Source organism: Python bivittatus, unplaced genomic scaffold (assembly GCF_059951505.1).
Source record: "Python bivittatus isolate LINGU-HERP-01145 unplaced genomic scaffold, Pbiv_v1 ctg000350_np1212, whole genome shotgun sequence".
NCBI classification, from domain to species: Eukaryota; Metazoa; Chordata; class Lepidosauria; order Squamata; family Pythonidae; genus Python; species Python bivittatus.
The window spans coordinates 20,374,269-20,400,909 of record NW_028277074.1 but is presented as its reverse complement, the minus strand read 5'-3'; the positions used below and the strand labels follow the sequence as shown (position 1 = coordinate 20,400,909).

Genomic DNA, 26,641 nt, shown 5'->3' with positions numbered 1-26,641 from the left:
TTTTAAGTGGGAGAACTTGCACAATTGGTGGCTGACTAAATAGTTTTTTGCCCCACTGTAGCTAGAAGTTTTGTATAAAAAGGGCCAATTTCCTTGAGATTATTAATCAAGGAAAGCCTTCTCCAGGCCTAATCAGAGAAATCACCAGGAAAATCATTATTAATTAATAATTAATAATTCAGTAAGTACAGCCACTCCCCATTTAGTGACTACCTCATTCAGGGACCATTCACAAATATCATGGTAATGGTAGTTCTTTAAAAAAATCATTTTCCAACCAATGCACGCATTTATGACCAAATTTCATGTGCCTGACAACAATGCATGTCAGAGTGAAAGTAACACTGAAACAGCTGTATGGGAGAATTTTATCTAAATGAGACAGCAACAATCAGTGATCTTCACAGTGTCTCTCTCGCTCTCTGTCATGCACTTAGCAACCATTTTGCTTCTGATTTAAGGAATGGATTGCAATCACTAAACGAAGAGAGGGTGTATAAATTTCTATATTTACTGAATAAATGTTTAGTAAATAAATTTTCTCAAACCTTGTTTCCAGGCTTCTATTTTTCAACTCTTTAAATACATATTTTAATTTTTCTAGTATGCTTTGTGATCTGACATTAAATATGTATCACATTATTTGTTCACGGGAAGAAACTTATACAAACTGCCAAAGAAATGAGAAGAAATGAGACAAAGAGATTAAAGGCAGGTGGTAACAAACAAAAAGAGAATATAGTTAGATATAATTTACACCAACATTATTTTCTGGATGTCAGCATATTTTTCTCTCCTTAGACACCATCCACGTTTCCACTCCTTTCACTACACTTTATACATTTTTTTAAAAAAAATTTCAACTCTAAGTCCATCCCAGTATAACTTTTACGGCCATCTCCTTCCTTGATTCCCATTTACTTTTCCTTTTGCAATTTGATTGTCATTCATTCTATATGACCAATACCAAACAATCACTTTTTGTATTTAAGTCTGCATTCATTCGTAACATTCATTCTTAATTAACTCACTCCCATTGCATTTAGCTTTTTTTGTTTGTTTTTCCTGACTTATCTGGATGTGAGGGCGATCAGTTCTGACATTTGTCACCCCACTGATCACCAGGGTTGATTCAGCTGATCTGGCTGGCTAGGCAGATGTCCCCTTCCTCTCTCACTGTTTCATGTACATCCCTTCTGAAGCTGCACACATAGAGGAAGAGGACAACAATCCCGTAGAGAAGGAGTATACTGGTTTTCAGTCAACAATATACAGTACGATAGCTATGCTCCCTTGCTAGAACCTCCAAACAAGCTTAAGGTCCATTTGTAGGAGAACAAAGGGTAGTCAAACTTCCTGAATTATCCATTTATTTCCATATAACAAAGTGGGCCAAAGCATGTTCTTGTACATAATCATCTTCACATCACTTTTTAACTGTCCACAATAGACCACATACTACTTTTCTATTACCCTTCTATCAGCAATTTGCACATACTAAAATTTCTCTATCCCATCTGTTTACTCTAGCTTTTGGCAATCATTCCTCCCTTCTTCACAACTCCTTTGATTTTCAATACATTGGTTTTAAGATCCATATTCCTCCTAACATGCAAGCTATCTAACATTTGTTGTGAACCACTCAGATCCTTGATAGATAACATGCATCATCCGCATGACAAAATACAGTCATGTTCACTTCCCTAACCAATGCGGATCGCTCACCACAACCGTTCCTTATACATTTATCCATAATTATAATGAACAGTCAAGGGGAAGCATCCAATTTTTTTTTTTTTACTTTCTGCTTGATGTTGAACAATTCACTAAGTATTCCATGTATTCTCAGATGAGTTATCCCCATCATATACTGAAATGATTGCATTTAGTAACTAACATTCTGCATGCATGCAAAACATTCCATAATGCAAACCTTTTCATTTTATTGTACCTTTGCTGATTTAGAGAAGGCATACAACAGACCATATTCATACATTTCTTTTTTTTATTTTCTTCTTTTTTATAATTTTTATTTAATTTAAGACAGATATATTTCCAAAAAAGATAGTATCTATAGACGGACAGATAATTGCTGAGTTTGTACAATTAATGCTCAATATACTGAGCAGAGTACATTGTGTTGTGTTCTCTATATATGTATAGGTGTGTCCGTGTGTGTGTGTACAGATTTTTGAACTTAATAGCAAAATTTCAACTATATTATTATTTATACTTGTTAAAAACAGAAGAAAAATTAAAAAGAGGGGGAAAAACCCTACAAAACAATATAAATATTTATTTTTTTTAAATAGGACTTCCTCCTTCTTGTTCTCTGATTTACAGTATCTATTGTTATAAACTTTAGAAACCATACTGTAAGGGTTTGTATTTACCTTGCTACATAATGTGCAATATACATGGAAGCCATTCTTGCTTGAATTTAAACTTCTATTATGTATGCATACTGTTAATTTTGCCATTACTGCAAATTCTCCAAGTTTTAAGTTCCCAATCAGATACTGTCAGTACGACGTCTTTTTTCCAGTGATGTGCAAAGTTTGTCATTGCAACAGTAAGCATGTATCTTAATAAATTATATTTTTAATTGATAAGTTCTGGAATCATACCTAATTAAAAAAAAAGTTTCATTTTGAATTTTATCGCTAAGATTCTCTGAATAGTGCTATGTATGTCTTTCCGTAAACTGGGGGGGTTCGCATGACCATCACAGAATGTTGCATGTTCCTTCTGTCTCTTGGCATTTCCAGCATTTATTACCATATGATTTATCCATTTTGGCAATTATTGATGGAGCTGTCTACCATCTGTAAAACATTTTACACAAATTCTCTCTCAAACCATAGCTTGGAGTAAATTTTATAGACTTGTTCCACAATACTTCCCATTATTTTATTGGGACTGTTTCTTTGAAGTTTTGCATTTAATTTATCATACATCTTTTTATATTTTCTGTCTCAGTATCATATCTAAGTAGAAACTTATATATACAGCCTAATAGGTAGTCTTGATTCTGTACAGGTAGTCCTTGCTTAACATATCCTTGTTCAGCAACCGTTCAAGTTATGATGGCGCTGAACCAGGGGTACTTACAATGGGTCCTCATAGTTGCTGCCATTGCAGTGTCCCTGCGATCATGTGATTGTGATTTGTGACCTTCACTTCTGGCTTCTGACAAGTAAAGTCAGAACAGGAAAGCTAGCAGGAGGTCACAAATGGTTATCATGTGACCATGGGATGCTGTGACTGTGTGGGATTCACCTAACGACAGTAACTGGGACTGCTGGAACTGCTGTCATAAGTCGGGGTGGTCATGTGACATTGCACCTTACGACCGTGTTGCTTAGCAACAGAGTTTCTAGTCCCAATTACCATTGGTAGGTGAGAACTAGTAGTATAAGTATTTCAAATTCTGTTTTTGATTTTTTCTTAATGACCCTCCCTTATTTTTAAGTTCAGATTTTATTCTTCCAGTAATTTGTAGATTCATTACCCATGGTAATTTCCAGCCTTTGCTAAGTAACTCTTACTGTGACTTTAACCTCTCCATGGGGTCTGGGTGGATTATGTCTGCATATGTAATTACACTTTTCTTTCTGTATTTATATCCAATGTGAAAAACATTTAGAGGAGAGGCTAATGCTGAAATTGTTACTTATTATTTTCCTCATAGAATTCCATACTTTTATCAAGCTTTGTCTTATAATATGTCCTTTTAAGTGTTTATCCTCTTGTGTATCCCTGTACCATAAATAAGTATGGAACCCATTAGCTAAGTCAACTCCTTCCAATACTGATGTTCTGCTGTTTGGGAATTTAATCCACTCTGTGGATTTAACCATGACAGACAGCTTGCTCTACAATACAGTCTGCAATTTGGAAGAACAAGACTGTCTCTGTCTTTTGAATCTTGCAAAATTTTAAGTTTTTTTCTGGAACTGGCTCTATTTGAAACAGATAATTTATCTTGGGTAATGAATTCATTTTGATAATTGCAATTGATTCTAACCATAAAGAGTTTAGTTTTTTTCCATCTTTCAAGATCCCCTTTAGTTTTTTGCTATAATTTGACATTTCTTGATTATTACCTGTCAAATACAAACCAAGTATTTCACTGAGTGTGTTATCTGCAAGCCAGATTCTTTCTGCAAAAATCTTGTCCTTGTGTTAACTGTTTTGTGATGATTTTTGTTATTGGGGTGTTGATTTTGTATCAAGAGAATTCTCTGAAACTATGGATTGTTTTCATCAATGGTCTTTTTGCCCCTTGTGGCTCTGTTATAGTTAATACTACATTATCCGCATAACATTTTAGCTTATATTCCTCTCCTGTTTTTGAGACCGGATATTTGTTTATCACCTCAAACCTTTTCTTCCAATATTTCTAAAGAAATGATAAATAATAAGGGAGAAAATGGGTATCCTTGCCTTGTGCCTTTACTTATTTGGAAATCTTCTGAAAGTGCTCCATTGACTATAATCTTTACTGTTTGCCATTTTTGACTAATCTTGAAACTCTTCTCCAGGATGTATTTTCTTTAGTAATGCCAATAGGAATGGCCACTGCAGGTTGTCAAGGCTTTTTCTGAATCTAGGAAAATTAGTGCTGCTTTCTTCCTTTATTGTTGATATGTTATACTGCGTTAATTATAATGTGCTGTTATCCTTAATAATCCTTTTCAGAATATAACTGGCTTGGTCGATGTGTATTATATCTGGGACACAATTCTTTAGACATTCTGCTATTATTGTTGAAAAAACTGTGTAGTCTACATTCAACAAAGAAATTGATCTAAATGACTGCGGTTTCTCCGGATCATTCCTTCTTTGTAAATCTAAGTTATATATCACTCTTCCCATATTGGTGGTATTGCCTTTGTCTCTTCAATTTCATTCATTGTGTTCGTCACTAGTTCCAACAGTTCCTTCTCAAGTTTTTTATAATATTGAGCTATCAATCCATCTGGACCTGGTGCTTTTCCCAGTTTGATTTTTTAAAAATGGCCTCTTTTGTTTCTTGGATAGTGATGGGTTTTCTTAGCATTTGTCTATGTTGGTCATTAAATTCTTTGAAAACAGACTTTCCAATGTATTTATTCATGACAGCTTCACTGATGTTAGCCATGGAATATAATTCTTTTTTTAAAAGCTGCCAATTCTTCTATAATTTCTTTTCTTAAATGTAACAGTTTAGTTCTTTTTGTATTGCTGAAATTGTCTATATTTCTTTTTCTGAGCTGATAGGCTAAGAATTTTCCTGGTTTATTCACAAGTTCAAAGTTCTTTTGATTGGCAAATTTTATTTTCTTTTGTATAGCTTCCATTTCTCGTAAGTCGAATTGTTGTTTAGCTTCTTCATGAGTTCTCTTTTTGGGTTACTTTTATGGATTTGTTCAAGTATTCTTATTTTAGCATCTAACTGTTCTTTCAGTTTATTATATTCTATGTTTTGCTGCTAGTTTAATAAAAAGAAAGGCCTCCCAGCACTTTCCCAGGCATACTTGAACAAATCCCTGTGTACTTTTTGCATTTAATTTTTACCACCTTTTCTTCTGTATAGGGAGAAATTTAATTTAAGTATTCTTGCTGTTTTTTGCAACTATTTTTCTCTGTATACACATTACATACAGTAGTATATTTTTCTTATGTTTAGCTTTGTTACGAGGGCATCAGTTTTCTAATACTTTTTCATAGAGGATTCATACTTTTTCCTCCTACAGTAACTTTATTTTTATTTTAGTTTCTCTTACTTCTTTCCTTTTCTTCCATGTCCATTTGCATCCTTTACTAATTTTCTCATTTGTCATAATAAACAATCAAATAACTCATGCTTTTTTATTCATTCTTTTGCCATAAGAACATATGAATAGACTTATGCTTAGGCCACGTAACTGAAAGAAATGTAACTTTCTCAAAGCGGTCACTACACCTATTAATTCTTCAATCTCTGAACAGCCCAATCACTTTTTCTGTACTCTCTTAGCTCATTCCCATCTATTCATGTCACTTAACAAATCAACTTTCCCCCCAGGATTACCTTCTTTGCACTGTTTCCCAGTTCTTCCTAAAACTCATCCTGGGTTCTTTCATTATTGTCTTACACCGAAGTGTAACATGAAAGGATAATCATCCTAAGAATTCCTATTTTCATACGTATCCACAGCAATCTTGACAACCTCTGACATAATTTTAACTCTTCCATTCATAATTAAACTTACATCTTCACTTCCATAAACATATACATCAATACCACTCTATGATCAGACCACCTCCATTCAGATTCCTCATAACCTTCCCCTTAGTTTCATACACAGTTTAATTTCATCCATTAATAAAAGTGCTTCAGTGTTTACTACTTACATTCCAAACTGCAATCTTATTTGTTTGTAAAAATTATATAACTGCCTGTATGTGAAGGGTATAAGTTATCTTTATATACTCCAGATAACAGGATAACACACACAGAATAAAATGACATGTATTTCTGAATAAGCATAAAAACTATTAACACTGTAAAAACAAAATAAGTATAAAATAATTACAATGGTAAAAAAGTAGTAGTAAAATTAAAACCTTATGAAATTTTTATAGCAGAAAAAAAATTAATAAGCTTCATAAATATTATACTAACCACAGTTTGCTGAACAAAGTATGTACTAGATATTCAAAGAAACCATTAAATTATTGGTCAAAGAATGATTTGTCTAATCTAATATTTATTTAATTCATTTTGCACTTTTTAGAGCTCACCCAACTCAAAAGACACTGGGCAGGTTACAACAGTATTATAAATGCAACAATAAAATAAATCAAAACTATAAAAGCAACAGTAGCAAGAGAGCGCAATAATAAATCTACCCAAGATGGACACCAATAAAACTTAGCTAGGGTTGAACACCTGATGGAGTAAAACTGTCTCTAAAGGTTGTCTAGAAACCATGAAGGAGGGGGAAGCCAGAGAGCCCTGCCATCTCTCTGGGGCCAGGGAGGGGGGAAATTACTCTTAAAAAGGACTTCCCAATATGTTCTCACCAGATGAGTTGATTCAATTTTGGCAATATCTAACAAATAGTATCTTTACAGTATCCAAAGTTATCATCAAATTACCAATTCTTTTACCATCTTTTGGCCACAGAATAGTTATTTATTTAAATTTTTACACCACCTCACTCTGGACAGTTCACAAAAACAAATACATGGTACAATAAAATTATATGGTAATAACAACAAAGAACAATATATGGCACAAACTGGGCAACTACCAAAGCAAACCCACATTACCCTGAAGTGGGCTTCAATTACCCACACAAAAAGCCTGGGCGAAGATCCAGGTCTTCAAGGCTCCCTGAAATACCAGGAGGGTGGAGGCCATCTGGATCTCGGGAGAAACCTCATTCCAGGGGGCAGGCACTGTGACAGAAAAGGTGAACTTCCAGGGTCCCAACAGATGGCATTTTTTAATTGAAGAAACCCAGAGACACCAACATCAAATATGGGACACCAATGTCAAAATTTAATCAATAAGCAAATAGAACAGATGTTAACAGTAACTGAGTTCTATAGATACAAGAGAGGACACAAAGATTTTAGGTCAAACTCTGCAATTACACCTGTTACTTGCTAATGTACAAAGATTACTGAATACATACCACATCTTTTCAGCTGAAAAATATTAGTCAAGATGACTAATACCAAAAATTTGGTTTTAACTAATAGAATAGAAGTAAAGCAAATACATGGTCCTTCTTTAAAAACAAACATTTCACTGTATACTTAAAAAGGGACTAGGTAGTAAAACTGGAGAAGGTGAGCTTCCTAACATGGATGTAGGTGAAAAACGCCTTTTAGAGACAGGAAAAGAAAAGATTGTGAAAGCATAAGAAAGTTCCCCAAGTATGAAGGTGGCTGCTCTGCCAAATTGCTATTTACTGACTTTTCTATAGCCAGGTCAGCAGCAAGTTTGAAGTGACAACAAATTGGTTAATAAAAGTGGAAATCCATAAACCAAACTTTTGCATATTTTTTGTTAACAAAAAAACAAACCACAATTAGTGAGACTGGTTAGGTTCAGATGAGCAAACAAGCCGGAATTATACCAAAAAAAACAGAGTTCAAAGAAGGATTCAGCATCACTGTTCTTATGGTGGCTACAATCTTCCTCATGCATAAAAACAGTGTTCAAAAACTTTCTTAATTAGTTTAAAATTAAAACAGAAAACTAATTAAAATAGCAAAAATCTGGCAAGATTCTGGCAGTCTTGTGTGAGAACAGTGACATCTTGGTTGAGACTACATAAGAATTCAACATTCTCACATGAAATCTTGGAATGAATGTTGAAATTTGATGAGATGATGAATTTGATTTTTGTCCCACTTTTATTTGTGGTCAACTGAAAGTGATATATATACAAAAAGTCCTTGTCAGGTTCAGCCCAAGAACCACAACGACGCTGTCCACTGCAGTACAGTTCCTTTACTGACTATTACCTATTAGACAGATTCTCACCAGACTCAACTTATCTACAGCTATTAGAGAATATACTCTGTGAGGCTCTAGGGAGAAGCCAGCCTCATCCTCATTTTCCCACACTCTTGTTGCTGGCTGAGGAGGTGCTTACCCTGGAATGTCTCTCCCCCCTCACAACCTTGAAGCTCCATTCCAGAATCTTCCCCACTCATGCTATCCATCACAGTCCTTGAATTTTTGTTGCTCAGTGACATGGTTGTAAAGCACAATGTCACATGACCACATCACTCAGCAACAGCAGTTCCGGCACTTGCCAGTTGCCATATTTAAGCAAATCTTGTGCTGTTGTTAAGTGAGGACATCATGCGGTAACCATTTGTGACCTCCCAGCTTCCCCATTGACTTTGCTTGTCAGAAGCCGGCAAAGAAAGTTGCAAATGGTGACCATGTGACCGCGGGGACACTGCGACAGCTGGAACTTTGAGGACTGGTCTTAAATACCACTTCTTCAGCTCCATCACAAGTTCAAACAGTTGCTGAATAAGTGGTCATTAAGCAAGGACCACCTTACCTAATGTTTCCACCTCATATTTTTTCCACAACAAGCTTGACAAGTGGGTTGGGCTGAGAGAATGTGACTGGCCCAAAGTCACCCAAATGGCTTTCATGTCTAAGGAAGGATTAGAAGTCAAAATCTCTTAGTTTCTATCCCAGCACCTTAGCCACTATACCAAACTCTCAAATTTAGCAACCTTAAGAGATTAAATCTGATTTCCCCCCCATGTTATGTCCATTGTTTCACATAACATGCCCCTCATAACATGGCCACTACTGAAAGGCACTTTAATAAGTAAAGATACTGTAAAATACACAGCACTTTATAATATACTGCTATACCCTTAGTTTCTTCTGAAAATGGCAATATTTTGGTAAACAATATGAAAATAACAAGCTATTATTATGCTGTCTGAGTTTCAAAATAGAAATAACTTTAAAACCTTACCAGCTGCTCTAAAACTTCCAACTCTTAACATTCCAGATTCCAAACATTCCACAGTTCATCATCTCTGACTATAATCAAAATACTGTCTTATGACTGAATGAAATTTAATATATAAAATATCCAAATACTTTTAAATAGTTTTAGTTAAGCACAGTGCCGCTGAGAGAAAGATTGCAAACTTGAAAGCACATTAATGAAACTACATGCCACTTCAATCCTACTTACAACTTCCAAAAATACTGCCACAGTATTTGGTATACTTCACCATTTTTCCAAGGACTCACTAAGGTATCTAAACATGGACTTAATGTTCAAATAAATATTAATAGCTTATAAGCAGCCTGTTTTCAGTGACAACAAATTTGGAAAAACAGTCACATTTAATACATTTCTAGTCAGTTTTAATCTTGTATGATTTACTAAATACATTACAAACAAAAATCTTAATACATACAAACAATAGATTTCACAGGACATAATCCTCTTTTTTTAAGTGCTTTTAATTAATTAAGCAGAACAGGAAAAAATGATAAAGAAAGCAGAACAACACAAAAGTTATATATGTGTAAGGATAAAAAGAGAGATTTACACAACAGTTTCAATAAAGGGCTACCATATTTCATTATAACTGTTTATATACAATCCATATCTGTAAGCAACTCACTGATAAGTTGCAAGATACATCAGATGCTCAATGCACTGAATAACCGGAAGCATAAATTTATCTTTCCAACATTGAATGAAAAGTCTCTTAGCAATAAGAAGGGCACAATATAATTCTCCATCTGTGGAGTCCTTGGGGTTCTCTGAGCTTGGTTCTTTTCTTGCAAATGTTTCATTACCTGGCTAGGTAACATATTCAGTCCTAAAATGGGATGGGGTTTCCTCTCTTGGAGTCCCTGGTAAAGATACAAAGACCAATTGTATCTTTACCAGGGACTCCAACATACAACACAGCGAATGAACTGACAAAAAAGCTTGGACACCTCACAGAGAACACTGAAAATTCTATCAACTCCTCACTACAGTGCCTCCAGAAAATCAAAGACATACACATAGATGAAGATGAAATCATGGTCTCATTTGATGTCACTGTACTCTTTACGTCCAGAAACCCAGAACTAGCGAAATAATCCATATCAGCAGTACTACACAACACTTCCGACTTAACCAAATACACCCAGATTGAAATACCCAGAATCATGGACCTCATCAACCTCTGCCTCACCACCTATTTTCAGTTTGATGGACAAATATATCAACAAATCAGAAGCACACCCATGGGATCACCACTGTCAGGACTCATAGCAGAGATTGTAATGCAACGCCTAGAAGCTATAGCACTTCCCCACATACAACCTAAAGTATGGATCCAGTATGTAGATGACACATTTAATAAAAAAGGAACAAGTAGAGAAGACACATGAAACCATCAACAACATCTTCAAAGGAATAAAATTCACCAGAGAAAAAGAAAACAACACCACGCTACCCTTCCTGGATATCCTCATCAGCAGAAGAAACAACAGTAAATTAGAAACCCAAGTTTATCGGAAGACAACCCACACCAATCAAGTACTCTATTACCAAAATAATAACCCAACCTCCCAGAAGAGGAGCTGTGTAAGAACATTATGCAAGCAAGCACAAACATATTGCAGCAACCCAGAACAGCAGAAAAAGGAAAAAGACCACCTATACAACATCTTCCAACAAAATGGATATCCACACAACTTTATCAAAAAGTGCCTGACCACTCAACCTACTACAACACAACCTACACAAGCTATGAAAAGGATCGCACTGCCACACATCAGAAACGTCTCAGAAACCACCAACAGACTATTACAACCACGTGGCATCTCTGTAGCACACAAGCCAACAAAATCACTCCAAAATATCTTAAGTAAACCAAAAGACTCAGTAGCACAAGAAGAAGAAACAGGAGTCATTTACAACTAACCGTGTAAGGACTGCAACAAACACTATGTAGGACAGACAGGCAGAAGACTGGCAGAGCGCATCCATGAGCACCAACTAGCAGTCAGAAGACATGATGAAAACTCCTTAATCTCACAACACATGGACAGACTCAACCATAGTTTTACCTGGGAAACTGTCAGCATTTTAGAGCAAGCTAAATCCAAAAATGCAAGAGAATCCTTGGAAGCTTGGTATTCTGACAAGGCAGCAATTAACAGACACATAGAAACAGCATCTACGTACTATCCAAAAGAGACAAAAGACCAGAACATCTCCTCACCAGCAATCATCACCCAGATAAGCAAAGGTTGCCATCAGGCACATAATCAAGCAGTAAACATATGCTAATCAAGGAACTACCAGAGGAGCAAAACAAAAACCCCACCCCCACCAGCCAAGGCATGCCACAGTATATAACAGAGAGCAAACCCCATCCCATTTTAGCACTGAAGATGTTACCTAGCTGGCTAATGAAACATTTGCAAGAAAAGAACCAAGCTCAGGGAACCCCAAGGACTCCACAGTTCAACCCTGAGCTACACATATTCACCTCTATTAATTCTTCATCTTTGTAATTATACTATATTTTGTTATACCCTTCACAGGCAACCTAGGACCCTCCTGCAGTCTCAACCACTTTTCTTCTAATCCTTGGAGTACCAGAAACCATACCACTGACATTTGGCCGCAAACCACCAAAAGAATGCAGAATTCCCTACCAATTTTCAGTACATGAATGAATGAATGAATGAATGAATGCTGTTCTCCCCAAATGATGAAATCTGGTATAAGCAAATTCTGGCAAAAGTCAGAACAGAAGCAGCTTGAACTACATAGTATGTTCAAACATTTTGCTTCCCATGTAAAATATCATGATGCACAGAAGAGCACAACATTGCTGACCTGTTTGACATCATAGGATGTCAGAGGAAAAAGTGTCTGAACTTCAGCAGAAAACCTGTAAAGACTGTCCCCAATCTTCAGTTCCAAGCTCAGATAATTTTTAGACCCAAGAAACCAAGCAGTCCTTCTCCTTCCCTCTTTCTGACACTTTTAATGCTAAATGCTACTCAGCTCAAGAGCTTCTGCTGCTCCTCTGCAGCAATGTAGTCTGGATCTCTTCTGGACACAGTCAACTGGAGCACTGGGGGGAGGGGTTATGAAAGTAAAGGTTGCTAAAAAGAGGGACAGAAAAATACGTCCACCACAAAGCACAGCATCATATAACAGTGATTCTATATTGTCTTCTTGAATTTAGAATTAGGGAAGAAGATTATTACTGATTTCAATTCTGCTGTATATTAACTATAGACAAACTATGTACTTATCCCTTTACTTATTAAAATTGTATTCCACCTTTCTAACCATATATTCAAGGGCCTAGGGGTCAGGATCTTCAATGGCCCATTGAGAGGTCTTTGTCATTTGTTCTGTCTGGGTTTACCCTTGGTGATCACTGTAAATTATTTATTCTTTAATACTGTTTTAACATGTTCTTAGCTTCCTACAGTTACAATCACAAGACGGGCAGCTATATTAATCAAGTTAATAAATTACACACACAAACACAGCTTAACCTAAACTTTACAAATGTTCACTACATTCACTCCCATGTTTAAAATATTATATGTATAATTTTAGTTGTATTAGTTTATAATTTTATAGTTCGTGATAGTGATTTTTAGTCAATTTTTATAGCATATATGTTGTGCTATCATTTCAACAGGCCAGCTGTAATCCTATTTTTTCAAAGCTTTGTCTTGTTGGTTGATGATCAAAATAAACAGATTATCTGTTTGTCTATCTATGCCTTTGAGTCAGTCTTGACTTGCAGTTTTCTTGGCAATGTTTTTTGGAAGTGGTTTGCCATTGCCTTCTCCCTAGAGCTGCAAGAGAATGACTAGCAGCCCTAGGGGAAAGAGGTTAAGTTAAAAATCAATTCAGTCAAAAATTAAAAAGTTTAGTGGAACTGTTGCATTTTTGCCATTTTCCTTGATAGCTGGAGAGCAGAGTCCAAGCACTTTTCCTTCGGGAATGCATTTCATAGCCTGGAAGCCACACAAAAGAAAGCACTCCTTTGGGGGCTAGACAAGTTCCTTGCAGCAGGAAGATTTACAAAAGGCCTCTCCTGCCAATCTATGTAACCAGGCAGGTCCATGGCAGAAGAAGCAATACCTCAAGACACCCTAACTCTAACCCAAACAAGCATCATTATGATTTTTGTACTCTGTTTCAGTTAGAAGCCTAGTAATCACATTTATTTATTAGCTGAATATCCCATCTTTATTCTGTATAACTCAAAGTGCCCTACATAATGCTCCCTCCTATTTTCCCTACACAACCCCGTGAGGTGGTTGGGTTGGGAGGGAATGATTAGGCTAAAGTTACCCAGCTGGTCTCTATGTTTAAGGGAGAACTAGAATTCACCTGGTTTCTAGTCTAGCACTAGACACTCAATTTCTAGACAGCCATATACAGACAGTCTAACTAAACTAACCTTTTCCTGCCTTCTCCCACCTTCCAGGAGGTTTGGGTTGGAGTTTACAGAGCATGCTGGAGGCTGCAATCTTCAGCCTTCCTCCTACAATGGCCAGCAGTTTCAACACTAGCTGCAGAGTGCACGCTGTGCTTGTGCTCGTCCCTCTGCTTCCTCCAGTTCCGCTGCCACCCTGAACAGCGCCTCCTGCACAGCCGCCCCCTTTACCCAGGGAGCCACCGCTGCCTCTCCTGCCTTGTCTGACAAAGGAGCATGCCGCGCCCCACTGGCTCATCCCACTGCGTTCTCCACAGTCTGATTGCTATCACTCCTCGCATTGGCAGCAGAAGACAGGACTCCTCTGCCCACACCACTGCCTGCCTCTTTTTTTTTTTAACTTTTTACAGCACTTTTTACTTGGTTGGACTTACGAACAAAATTGACTTATGAACTATCTCTTGGAACATAACCTGTTAGTAAGTAGAGGGCTGTCTGTAGAGTACATTATATCAGTTAAGATAAGAAGTTACAAAGTGTGGATAACTACTAAGTCTAATGAGCTCAGGAACAGTCACAGCCATCACTTGCAAGAGCTAAAGAACAAGTAACACTCCCAAACTGGGAATCTTCTCTTTCTGAGAAGTGCAACTCCATCCAAACAGACTTTACCTCAATTCCCAAGTCCAGATTTCTCCTTCCCAACAATACCTTCCTCTTGTCTAGATTTAGTTTTAGCTCATTGCCCTTATTTGGCCCAATACTGAAGTTCAGTAATATTCAAATGTGCCGACTGGTTCCTTGTCATTGGCAACCCATTTCAAAGCTCTGTATGATAACTTCTAGTCTGTACAAACACAAGGGACAAGATAGAATCCTGGAGTCTGTGTTAAAGAGTAGTCACCAGTTCTATCTTCTGAGCATGCCCAACAGAAAGGACTAGAACCTGTCAGGTGGACTAGAAGCATACCATGGCTTAAGGTTTCAAAAACCACTGAAAGATCCAGAAGCAAAATTATGTACCCCACCCCCATCCAATTTTCCAGCATAGTCACCACCAAGGTAACAAAAATGGTGGGACTATCTCTCTTAATCAAGCAAACATTAATCACTTCCCATAACTATGGGCCAGTCCCAACTTAATTTAATCTCCACATACCCAGTCCACGTCCTCAATATCTACAAGATGAAAACAATTCATAGGAAAAGTAGTTGCACACGTTATTTCTTTATGGCCTGCCCCAGATCCATCTGATGACTACTAAAAATTACTCAGTGAGCCTCTGACCATTCCAGATCTCTTCCTCAACATTTTGATGAAAATGTCATATAGTTCAAAACAGCAACACCAGTTTGTATTTCATTCTGGAGGAAAGAGGCCACTCAGGAGCAATGATGTCAACAACCCAGGCCGTCTCCATGTTGTACAGATTGACCAAGACTTCAATAGCATCACCAATGTATCAAGCAGGAAATTTCTCAAAGACATTTAGGAAACCATCTGGATCCTTCAGGCATTTGGACTGGACTAGCTTAACAAGTCCTTCCCCCATGCAGAGTTTTACAGCAAGTATTTGTCTAAAACTCACCAAAGTGATCTATGATTGACAACAGAGTTACAAGCAATTCCTCCACTTTCAAATCAGTAATTGGAGCCAAACAAAATATCAAATCTAGTACATAGCCTAATGCATCTTTGGGTTCTGATATCAATAGAGAAAGATCCATGTTTATGATGGACATAAAATCCTAAGCCAGACTTCACTGGGCAACCTTAGAGTGACCATTTGAGTCCCCCAAGATAAAAAGTCTAAGAAAATCCACCACTATGCTGCAAATCACATCAACTAGTTTGGGAAAAGATACTCGTGCAGTAGGGGGCCATTATACTAGTAATATCCCTATGCTATCAAAATAGCCAGTTTGAATGTTCCATACTTCAACCGAACATACACATTTCCAAGCTTTGCTTCAAATACATAAGAAAATGTGCTGTTTTGTTCCATATGTAAAACAACTGTGCATGTATTTATTGATCTTTTGAATGCTCTAGGACTTAGAATCTACGTAATGTGATTGTCCTCTTGTCTTTTGCCATTAGAGTGTTGTCATTTGAATTTTCCTGCTTGGGCCAGTACCACAGCAGGGAGTACCAATATCCCTACTATTACTAGTTTAAATTATGTAAGGTGATCTGGGGAGGAGGGAAGAATTTTAGAATGGCAGCAGCCATTTAAGCAGCAAATGGTAGGCAGGAAGCCTTTCCCGATATGACTGCTGTTGGTGAGAGATCAAGAGAAGAGGACAGAATTGTTTCTGCCTGCCCCACAGATCTAGTAGAGAGGTCATGTTCCAGGCCCCTTCTGTTAAGCAATGTTATCTTGTTCGATCCTGGAGTCATGCCTCCTCAGTGGAAGCACTAGCCCTGTGGAACAGCATCCCCCCAGATATTTGGATAGCCCCAACCCTGTTAATCTTTTGCAAGGCACTGCTGTTCCCCCAGGCATTTGGGTCGAGGGAGATGAGCTCTGCTAGTATAGATAGTTAACAGTTTATCCTTGGGCAGTAGTGGGATTCTCTTTGGGGAGTTCTTTTTTTAATCTTGCATAAGATTAAAATGATATAAATAATAAACAAATAAAATTGCTCCACTGAACCTGTGATTGGACTGTGACTCACAGCTGCTGGAGCTCATGAGCATATATGGTTTCTTTATTCCGGAGCAACTCCCACACAATAATTCAATAATTATTTACAATTCAATTGTACAATTCAACAATAATTCACCCAATTAATTCAAGTGTGAAATTTATAGGTTTTGTGTCTTAGTTTTAAGCATGGTAGTGGGATGTGTGCTTTATGATTCAAACCTTCAACATTTAAAAGGACATTCCCTCCCACAAATCTCCCACCCTAATAAGAACTTCTTGCTTATTTGGGGAATGTAACTCCTCCAATTAGGTGTTGTGTTCATGTTAGCAGTAATTCTACTACCATGCTGCTTGCTAGATACACACATAGAAACACGAGATAACTTTATTTTTAAAGAGAAGTTTAAGTTTAGCACACATATACTTAATTTTAAAAAAAATGAATTTCCAAACAAAGTTATGACTGGGAGCAATAAAGCAGCAGTTAGATGGTAGTGATTTTAAAAAAGGGTCAAGGTCTGCTAGTCAAGGGATAGGGAGGGGATTGCAGCAAGCTTTAATTTATATTAACATGCCTGTTTCTCTTCTACCACTATACTGGTACCATGGTGGGTGAGGCTGAGAAAGAGGCTAGTACTGGGGGGAGGCTTTTCCCTCAGGCACAGTAGAGGTGGTAGTACTGCCTATCAGTCCATTTGCCTCCATAACTGACACAGGAAGTGAGGATCAGGAATTAGAGGATCTGCACACTCCTGTATTTGATTTCACAGCTGCTGGTGTGGTAACCCAAAGGTACCATAATACTATCAATCAACATCAAAGCAGGCCCCAAAGGCAGAGTGGTACTCAAGCATGAGTAAGTAGAGAGAAGCACAGTAAATATCTCTTCAAAACTCTTACACTCATGGACTTCCAGGGGAGGCACGGTGAAGTTGAAGCTGGCTCTTCAAAAGTGGAGCTGACAACTGTAACAAAGACTAAGAAATCAGTGAGTAGACTGGTTCCTTAGAAACTCTCTGGATAAGGAGAGAACAGGAGATTGCCCGCATGGGCTCCAAATGACTGCTCCTTGCAAGGAGACCACAGGGCAAACAGTGGGATCAGCCATCTTGCTCACAACCACAGCAGAGCTTTTTAAAGGACACTAAATTCACAAACCTCGCTTTCTAATCACTTTCAGAAATTACCTATTAACTATCTTAAAGCTATTAGGGACCTTCAGAATGACAAATTTGAAAAGTCTCCATCAGGTAAGTTTATCTTCAACTCTGAACATAAGAAAAATTAATTACAAGCTTAAGAACTTAAAGAAAGAAAAAGAATGGTCTGAAATAAACAGAAAAAAGCTAAATAAGATTTTGATCTAAGAAAGTTTTAAATGAATTAAGTAAGGGTCCAGATAAATTTGGAATACTGACTTTTACTATAAGATTTTGGAATTAACTATAAAAAATAAACAACCTTGTGGGAAACAAGACTTCTTTTGGCTATCCTGGTTATTGCAAGTCATAACAAAAAATAAGTAATGATTTTAGAAACTGGATGCTAGAGGAGACTAATGATTTTAAGCAGAAGAAAAAAAAATACACACCTAATGTCAGTTAATACTGGGATTTACAAAATGACACAAAACATTATAACATTGGAAATATTAAAGGAGATTTTTGAAGAATGGCACCAGAGATTAGTAACTACAATATCAACACTTTGAGTAATGATGTCTGCTTCTATGGATAGACGATATCTAAAAAATGTTAATGAAGGAATGACAGATGTGGAACAAATTTTATCTGACACGATAAAGTACAGAATGTGGAACTACAAATGACGGGCCAAGAGAATGATTTGGAAAAGTACACTTTATTGGATATGCAAAAGAAATTGGCTGAAATTTTAAAAATTAAAAGGGAAATGCAAATGATAACCCAAGAGAATGACCTGGAAAAAGTTCTCTTATTGGATCTACAAAAGAGGCTTGTTAAAGTCTTGAAGAAATCTCTGCAATGGGATAAAGAAGAATTAAAGAGAAATCAAATCCTGTGACAATATTTGATTGAACTAAAGACTGTTAGAAGTAAAAGAACGGAATGTAAAGTGGGCTTATTTGATCAAGGTTAAAATAAAACAATTTTTGCAATGTTCTGGCAACCCTTTATGGACTTTTTGCTGACACCAGAATTGAAAAGTTGATGTTTTATGAATTTGCTTATAGATAAGGGATGAGATATGGGAGGAAGAGATATATGTTTAACCTTATGGGGGTGAAGAGCTATTAAATTTGTTTATATTTGTTGTGATGAAGGTTGGAAGTCACTTCTTTATATATTTTTCTTTTTATTATATTCTTTCTTTTTTTCCTGCACTTTCTATTCTTTCTATTTTCTTTCTCTAAGCTTAGTTTGTATGAGTTTTTACTACTGTGATTAAAATTCTTAATAAAAATTATATTTTTTAAAAAAGAACTCTTATAAGGATTGTGACCAATAATATGATCTGAGCTTCCTCTAAGGTCCTATTAATTTATCAATTATCATGGTTAAATGCACACACAAATCAGTGTACTGGGTCACATCTTTACTGAATACACTGAGTCAATTTAAGCTGTGTTGGAAAAGTGGTGACATCTCTTTAAAAGCAATGACTTCAACCAAACTTTTCCTCTGCCTGTGGATTAACTTCTACCTGCCCATCATCTTGAAGATATTTTGATCTATTTCTTTTTACAGAACTGTTTCAATTCATTGATATTTTGGAGGTTTCTGGTATGAACAGCTTACTTCAGATAATTTTCAACAGAGTTAAGCATTTTAACTCAGCCATTTAGAAACATGAAATTTCTTCTGTTTCAGCCATTCTGTTGTAGGTCCGTGTGTCTGCAATCTTTTTCATTCTGCATGACCCACACTCATTTAAGCTTCAGCTCTGCAGACCTGTAACAATGAACATGAGGCTAGAAAGCGTCACAAAATCATTGCCAAAGTTTTTGGCTTCCATTAATCCACAGTCAAGCAGGTAGTGTACAAATGGCATTTGTCCCCTTGATGACTGCAAGCCATCTAGGTTCTGAGACTGAAAACAGCTCCAAATGAAGATACTCCCACCACCAAGCTTTATAGGTGAGATGAAATTCTTTTGTTGGGATGCAATGTTCCATTTTCTCCAAATATTAACTTCTCATTAATGCCAAAACATCCATTTTCATCTCCTCTAGAACATTATTTTAACAGACTACTGGACCATCCATTTAATAGCAGCTGGAAAACTTGAGATGGGGGCAATGTGCTTTCTGGAGAGTAGAAATCTTCTCCTAGTATTATCCCATGCATACCAGTCTTATTCAGTGATTTCCATTATAGTGAATTCATGAACATTGATATCAGACAATGCCAAGAGTGGCCTGCAGATTCTTTGTCATTACCATGGGGTTCTTTACAACTTCCAGAGTATTGTACATCTTGCTCTTGTAGTGATTTTTACTGATAAACCCTTCTGGGAAGAGTAACAAGGATGTAACTTTTTCTTGATTTGTACTCCACCTGCTTGACTGTGACTGATGGAAGACAAAGAGTTTGGCAATGATTTTGTAGCCCTTCCCAGCCTTGTGATCACTGACATCAGGTCTGCAGACATTTCTTCTGATCAGGACATGATTTACGTACACAAATCTGTGTTATGAAGAGCAATCTCCAGTGGTTGCAACCAATATGCGCTTGATAGGGAAAGGCTCCTCAAAGTCACAGTTATCATCTTATTAATGAACATCAAACTCATCCTGCCCACTTAAAAGAGCTGATTATCCTAAGATTTCTCATTTTTTTCAAACTAAGAAAGTAAATGTTGGCCCTGAGTGTTGAGTAAAGACATGATGCAGTACACTAACACTGTGATTTGGTTGCAAGAAGGCAAATGCTATTTTACCCTACATCAATTGAAGTATAATTTCCAAATCACAGAGAGTAATCATATCATTGTATTCTGTTTTGGTCAGCCTCCAGCTCATGTTCTGCATCTACTTCTTGTGAGAATCAGTTCTCATGCAGTTTTAAAAAATGACAGCAAATCAGACTGTTATAAAAACAAAGCATAGAGACAAACCAGCCAACCCAAAAAAGTGGCGGGAAAGATAATAAAACATAATAGAGTTTGAGTATTTTTGCCATAGTTTTGTTCTTAAATCACTGACATTACTGATATTAGTTGTCAGGCTTCACCCCACTGGCAGGAATGAACCACAACTTCAGATAAGTAATATTTATTTAAGAAACTTATAAGCCATACTAAAGAATATCATTAACTACAGCTCCGATAATCTCCTGTTGGTGTGATACTCAAAATGTTGTGACATTTGTTCTAACAGAACATAGAACAGGTAAGTTGTTCCAAGCTTTGTTCTAATAAAATACAGCTAACTTGAAATGTTCCAACATACCATTTTGTTTTAAGTCATAAACAAATCCATTTTCCATAAATCCCCAGCAGTGACTACTTTCTTTAACAGCCAGAATGTAGCTTCTTCCCTCTAGCTCTTAGTTCTACGTACTAATTACCAACTGAACTATCTTGCGGTGCACACTACTTACTGTTCATTCTAACTGAAAACAGATACACATACTATTTACTATTTCAAATTCAATGGAGATAAAAGGAGCACATTTCTACATATGGAAAGCAACAGTTTCTGGTTTAAAATGAATAAAGAAGGTTTACATGGTCAACACCATTTGAAAGTTGGAAAGACTCAGTGAAAAAGGTGCAATTCAGTGAGTGGAAATTACTTATCATGGCTTATATCTAACAGGATTTCAGGTGTTTACCTAAACAATAATTTACAAATTACTCAATGACCATTCTCTCTCTCTCTCTCTCTCTCTCACACACACACACACACATATATAAAAAAACATTTTGCCATTGAGATCATGAATTGATAAAACAAAGTCCTCAAATCAGTCTTGCATTACAAAGGGAGCTGAGACTTGATGGCCTAAATGGCCTCTTCCAACTCTTAAGGTATTATGAAATAAAAAATTTGTACCTGAATGAAAAATGTACACATTTGAATCACTGATAAAATGAAAAATTATTAATCAGGAGATCATCTGCATGTGTACATAAATACTTTTGTCTTCTTTTCTCTTCCATACATACACACACACAAACAGATACAAAAGAAAATGTAAACTCTCCAAAGGCATGGCACTGGTAGCAGATTCATGAAATACTGAAGTATAATTTACATATAATAAATGCCAAACATGATCAGTACTATCTACAGAATGTAGTTATAAATATCTAGAAGAAGGATTTAATTATTAATTAACCAATATTTGGATACTCATTGTTTAAACTTGATTCCTATAGAGTAACACTATGTTTTTCAAACTTAAGTGACAGGCATACATATTCTCCAAATACCCAGATTAAACTGAGAGGCACAATTCATTCTACCATCCCCCATCTGCCAAAGAGTAAGAAATGAACAAAAGAACCTCAATATACCTCCTGGAGTTTATGAGAACCATCATTTCAAACATTTCTTGTGATATATTAGTAAGTCGCAAAAAATAATAATTTGGACATTACTTTTTTATTTGAAAAGACCTTTTCTGAAGATAAATCAGTTTAAAAGTATATCAGGTTCAGTAAAATTATTAAAGCCTAAATTTAAATCTTAAAATTGGATGAACATCTGTTGAACAAGTAGGGTGAAAGTACTCTCCTATGTAACAGAAAGAATGGACAAGAGCATGATAAGTAGTACTCACTCTTTAGTAAACACGCACAGGATTACAGTTCCAAGCTTTAAGTAACCCTGCATGTCAAAAATCCAACTACCTTGTTTGGCATAAGCAATAACTAGCATCAATGGATAAGATATGAATTCTTTTTAAATGAAAAGGATCATGAAACATGATTCTTCCTAGAATATTATTTTTCTTGTTACAAACACTCCTAAATCTATTACCTAATACTTAACTTCCTACACAGCAAAGAATTCCCCTCATTTATGCATTAGTTTAAGAAACTAGAATTAGGCAACTGTACAATATAACCAAAAGCATGATGGAAGTTTGCCAAATTGAAACATTATTTTCATGCTTTTCAAATTAAGACAATTAAATCATTAGGAAATAAAATGACATTCAAAGGTTGTATACTGCATTAGCACTGGACTTCCTATCAGTTAAATCTATACTGTTCCTCCTGACATTAAGAAATTAATATTTACTGTTATATATTCATACTTAAAACTTACTTTAGAAGTTTTGAAAAGGTGGAAACAATCCTTGGCTCCTGATCTCTCTCCTCTTCTCCCATTCCTCGATCATCCTCTTTTAAGCACGAGAATAAGTTTGTTCAATACAAGGAGTGGGAAGATAGAGGATTTTATAGAATTAGAGATTTGATTATTAATGGAAAACCCATTAATGCTGAATATATTCAGCAAAAGGAACGATCACAAATGACTTTTTCAAATGAGACATATTCAGTCTCTCCTTTATAAGCTTACTATTATAACTATTAACAACTTTGAATAACTGTACACACCTGCTTCATCTAACATCAAGAGAAACTCTTCAATATCATATAAAATTTTTATATTTAGTGCAGCATGTTCTCTTGAAGTCTGAAAGATGTCTGGAAAATTTTGGATTTGAACTTGATGAATCTCACTGAAACACTTTGTGGCACAGAATACCATTTAAATCTATTACACTAAGTCATCAAGAACTCACCAATGAAGATAATCCACGGGTGATACTACATTCAGCCAAAGATACATTATACTACTTATACATTTTCTAGGTAGTGTTGACTGAGTTGATGATAATGCCCAACTAGTTACTTTTCTTTTGGCTAAGAACTTTTGAAGGAGCTCAATAAATCACTCAAAAGTTTTATGCACTGATTCCTGTTTTTCGTGTACTAACCACTTTTCTAAACCATAAAGCTGATAAAACATAAGCACTTGATTCAATTATTCTTAGCTGCCAAGTTTGTTATTTCAAATACTGGAAAACTAAAGATATCTTTCTTTGGATCAGTGGATTTTAAAGTATAGGAAATTGTTTTGGGCAAAAAATTGACCCAAGAAGAAAAGGCTATGCAAACTGCTACAAGGAAGATGTATTCAAATCCTTAACATCACATATAAATGTATACACAATTAGACATAAATCTTACAAATTGTTTTTTGAATTGTTTTAATTCTTTTTTATTTTTCTTGATACTGGTTTAATTAAAAACTTTATAGGAATCCATTTACACTAGTAAGTATATTTTTCTTTTACATATGTTTAATGGCATATTATCTTAAACTTTATCCAAGGAGTTTTATGATAGCTTACAAAGTTATTCTTGCATTCATGTTATCTTCACAATTATTTTGTTCGTACATGTATGAATGAAAGCCCCAGTTCACCCAGTAAAACATGGCTTTATACCGTACTTTCAGTTAGCATGTATTTGAAGCCAGAACTTAAATCTTACAGAATCTGCACAAAATGCATATTGGTATAAAAAAAATTACATGAATTACAACACAGAAGAATAATTAAGAACCAACAATGGGAAAACCCCAGTGTGCAAGGCCAACCCATCCTGTCTGCAACATTCTGAATGCTATCTCTCCCCAATATCTGCCTACCCATATCCATATCCCCATCTTAGCTTATTTTGCCAATCCTTTGCCTATGCCCCATCTTTTCTCTTCAAAGGATCAAAGGGAAATAGTGGGACATACCTGACCTTTCAACCCCACATGGGAAGGGTGAAGAACAGGTAAAACAGGAATTGTCTGATGCATCCCACAAACAGGAATCATGTTAGACTGCTCCTGCAGACTTTATCCATACACTATTCCTCCTGAAGGGGAAAAAGTGAGGCCCAAATAAAGAGCCTCAACCAGGAACTGCTGAACAATCAGGGAATGCAGACAGCATACCATGTTTTCCTTGAACACATTTCTCCCATGGAAGGGGGAAAGATGAGGCATAGTGAAATTGTGAAACTAGGATATGTCATGTATTATGATCTAATATTGAGGTTGTATCAGCAACACTAACATCTCTTTCCTTCCTTTATCTTTTCTAATTACTTGAAAAAGAAAAGGGGGGAGGTGAAAGAAGCCGGATATTCTACAAATATAGCACATTTCATTTTTCTCATTTTGAACTGTTTTACTATAAAGAATTTTAACCATAAAAACATGATTTTTTATTATATATTTTAAACACTAATCATGTTGCAAAAGTTCATGACATATAGCACAATCTGTTATGCTTCCTCTCTTAAACAAGGGGCATGCAATACCCTAAACAAGATTTCCAGTTTATCCAGAAAGTCATGATTTTTTATTCTTTACTGGGAAACATAAACCCATTTATGTAGAAAATATGCCAGACAGCAGAACTATTAACCATTTTTTAATGCTTTGAAAAATAACATTTGATTTAAACACTACCAGTTAAGGTATAAAAAAGTATTTATCGAGTAACACAGAGCAAGAATAAAAGTACGTGTATTTGTCAGAATTTTTCTATAACCATAGCTAAAAACAGTATTATAATCTACAAGCAGATTTACTGCTGAATACTTCCAACACTTTTCTGGTTGTTTTCAAAATGTCAGAATTGTCATTTAATATACTTTTATCAATGTTATGCCACTTTGGTAAATTAAAATATTTTGGAGATAAATATTAAAAAAGCTTTTAGTTAATCTACAAACATATACAATAGAATGATATACTAGCATGGTTAAGTGAAGAACTAGGGTTATCACTTACAGCCAACAAATGGAATGTTACATATTAAATGCTCCTGTAATTATAAAATGACAATACACCACATCTAATGAGCTAATTGCATTTGTAGAGAGTTGAGGGGCTTTCAGAACTGGTATCTTATGCTTATAGTCCAGAATGGAATAGTTATCTCTATACTTTTGATCAGGTACATGAATGAACTCATAGACCATCATTTTTTAAATGGCCAAAATTTCAAAAGACTTCATGATTTCCATTAGTACTTTTTAATTATTATGTTTTATTTCATTTTCGAGTCTTACAGACCCAGATGCCATTTGGAAGTGTCATGGGTGTAACATTGCTGTGTTTTGTAATAACTAGTATGTGGCACATCAACATCATGTTAAAAACAATAAGTTTCCATCTCATATATTAAGTTCTGAGCATTACATTTTAAGAAAGGTTCACAGAAACTAGACAAAATACGAAGTATGGCAACAAGGATGATCAGGGAATTGAAATTTAAATCTTGTATGGAGGGACAGATGAAACTAGATATGCTTTTGACCTCTCACAGGAGAAGATCAAAACTTTTTACCTCCCAGAGGGTATGATACAGGATAATGGTTTTAAGTTACAGGGAGCCAGATTGTGGATTAATTTAAAAAAAAAAAAATCCTCACAGTCATTACAATTTGACAACAGAACTAGTTACCAGGAGAGGTAGTGAATTCCCCTTTGTTGGATATCTGGGCAAACACTGATAAAAAATGCTTTAACTTGGATTTCTATACTAAGCAATATGCTGAATTCAATGTCTGCTTCCACCTCTGATTCCATGAGTACATAAAACTATCCAATGGACTCAACTTAATTATCACAGAAAAATAGGTATTTATGAGCTAAATAAAAACAAAGAATACTATAAATAATCCCCAAACATTTTTACAGATATTTTGAAATTTAAAAAGTTACCTGTATGCATCGTCTTCTTTCAAATCTCATACCATCCTGTGGGGTGGGGCGGGGAGAGGCCAGCAGCAAACCCTGTTAATATAAAGAATAATTAGTTAGACAATATCAGGAGTTAATCTTTTAAAAGGCTATGATCCTGCCTTTAACAAGTCAAGCCAGTACTAGTTACTGTGAATGGAAGCAGCTGTCCAAGGTCTCAGGAAGAAGTCTTTCACACGGAACACCTGTGTATCACACCAAATTACACAAAAGATTCTTCTCCATATTATTAGGGTTTTAAAATTCATGGTCTCCATATGGAGTTATGGGGAAACATAAGCTA

General features: G+C 35.9%; 1 protein-coding gene across 2 annotated transcripts in view; it reads right to left on the bottom strand.

Moving 5' to 3' along the window:
* The window catches only part of DYRK1A (dual specificity tyrosine phosphorylation regulated kinase 1A), a 160,603-nt gene that overhangs the window by 97,313 nt on the left and 36,649 nt on the right, over nt 1–26,641 (bottom strand). Inside the window, exons 2-3 of one of the 2 annotated variants that reach the window (XM_088144685.1) lie at nt 26,320–26,391; nt 22,852–22,927 (exon numbers count right to left, since the gene is read on the bottom strand). Coding sequence is in view for 1 of the 2 variants with exons in the window: in XM_088144684.1 (XP_088000810.1) it covers nt 26,320–26,329 (10 nt within the window). In the remaining variant the exon portion in view is untranslated. The remainder of the gene's footprint in view (nt 1–22,851; nt 22,928–26,319; nt 26,392–26,641) is intronic. The other variant, XM_088144684.1, reaches the window with a different exon arrangement.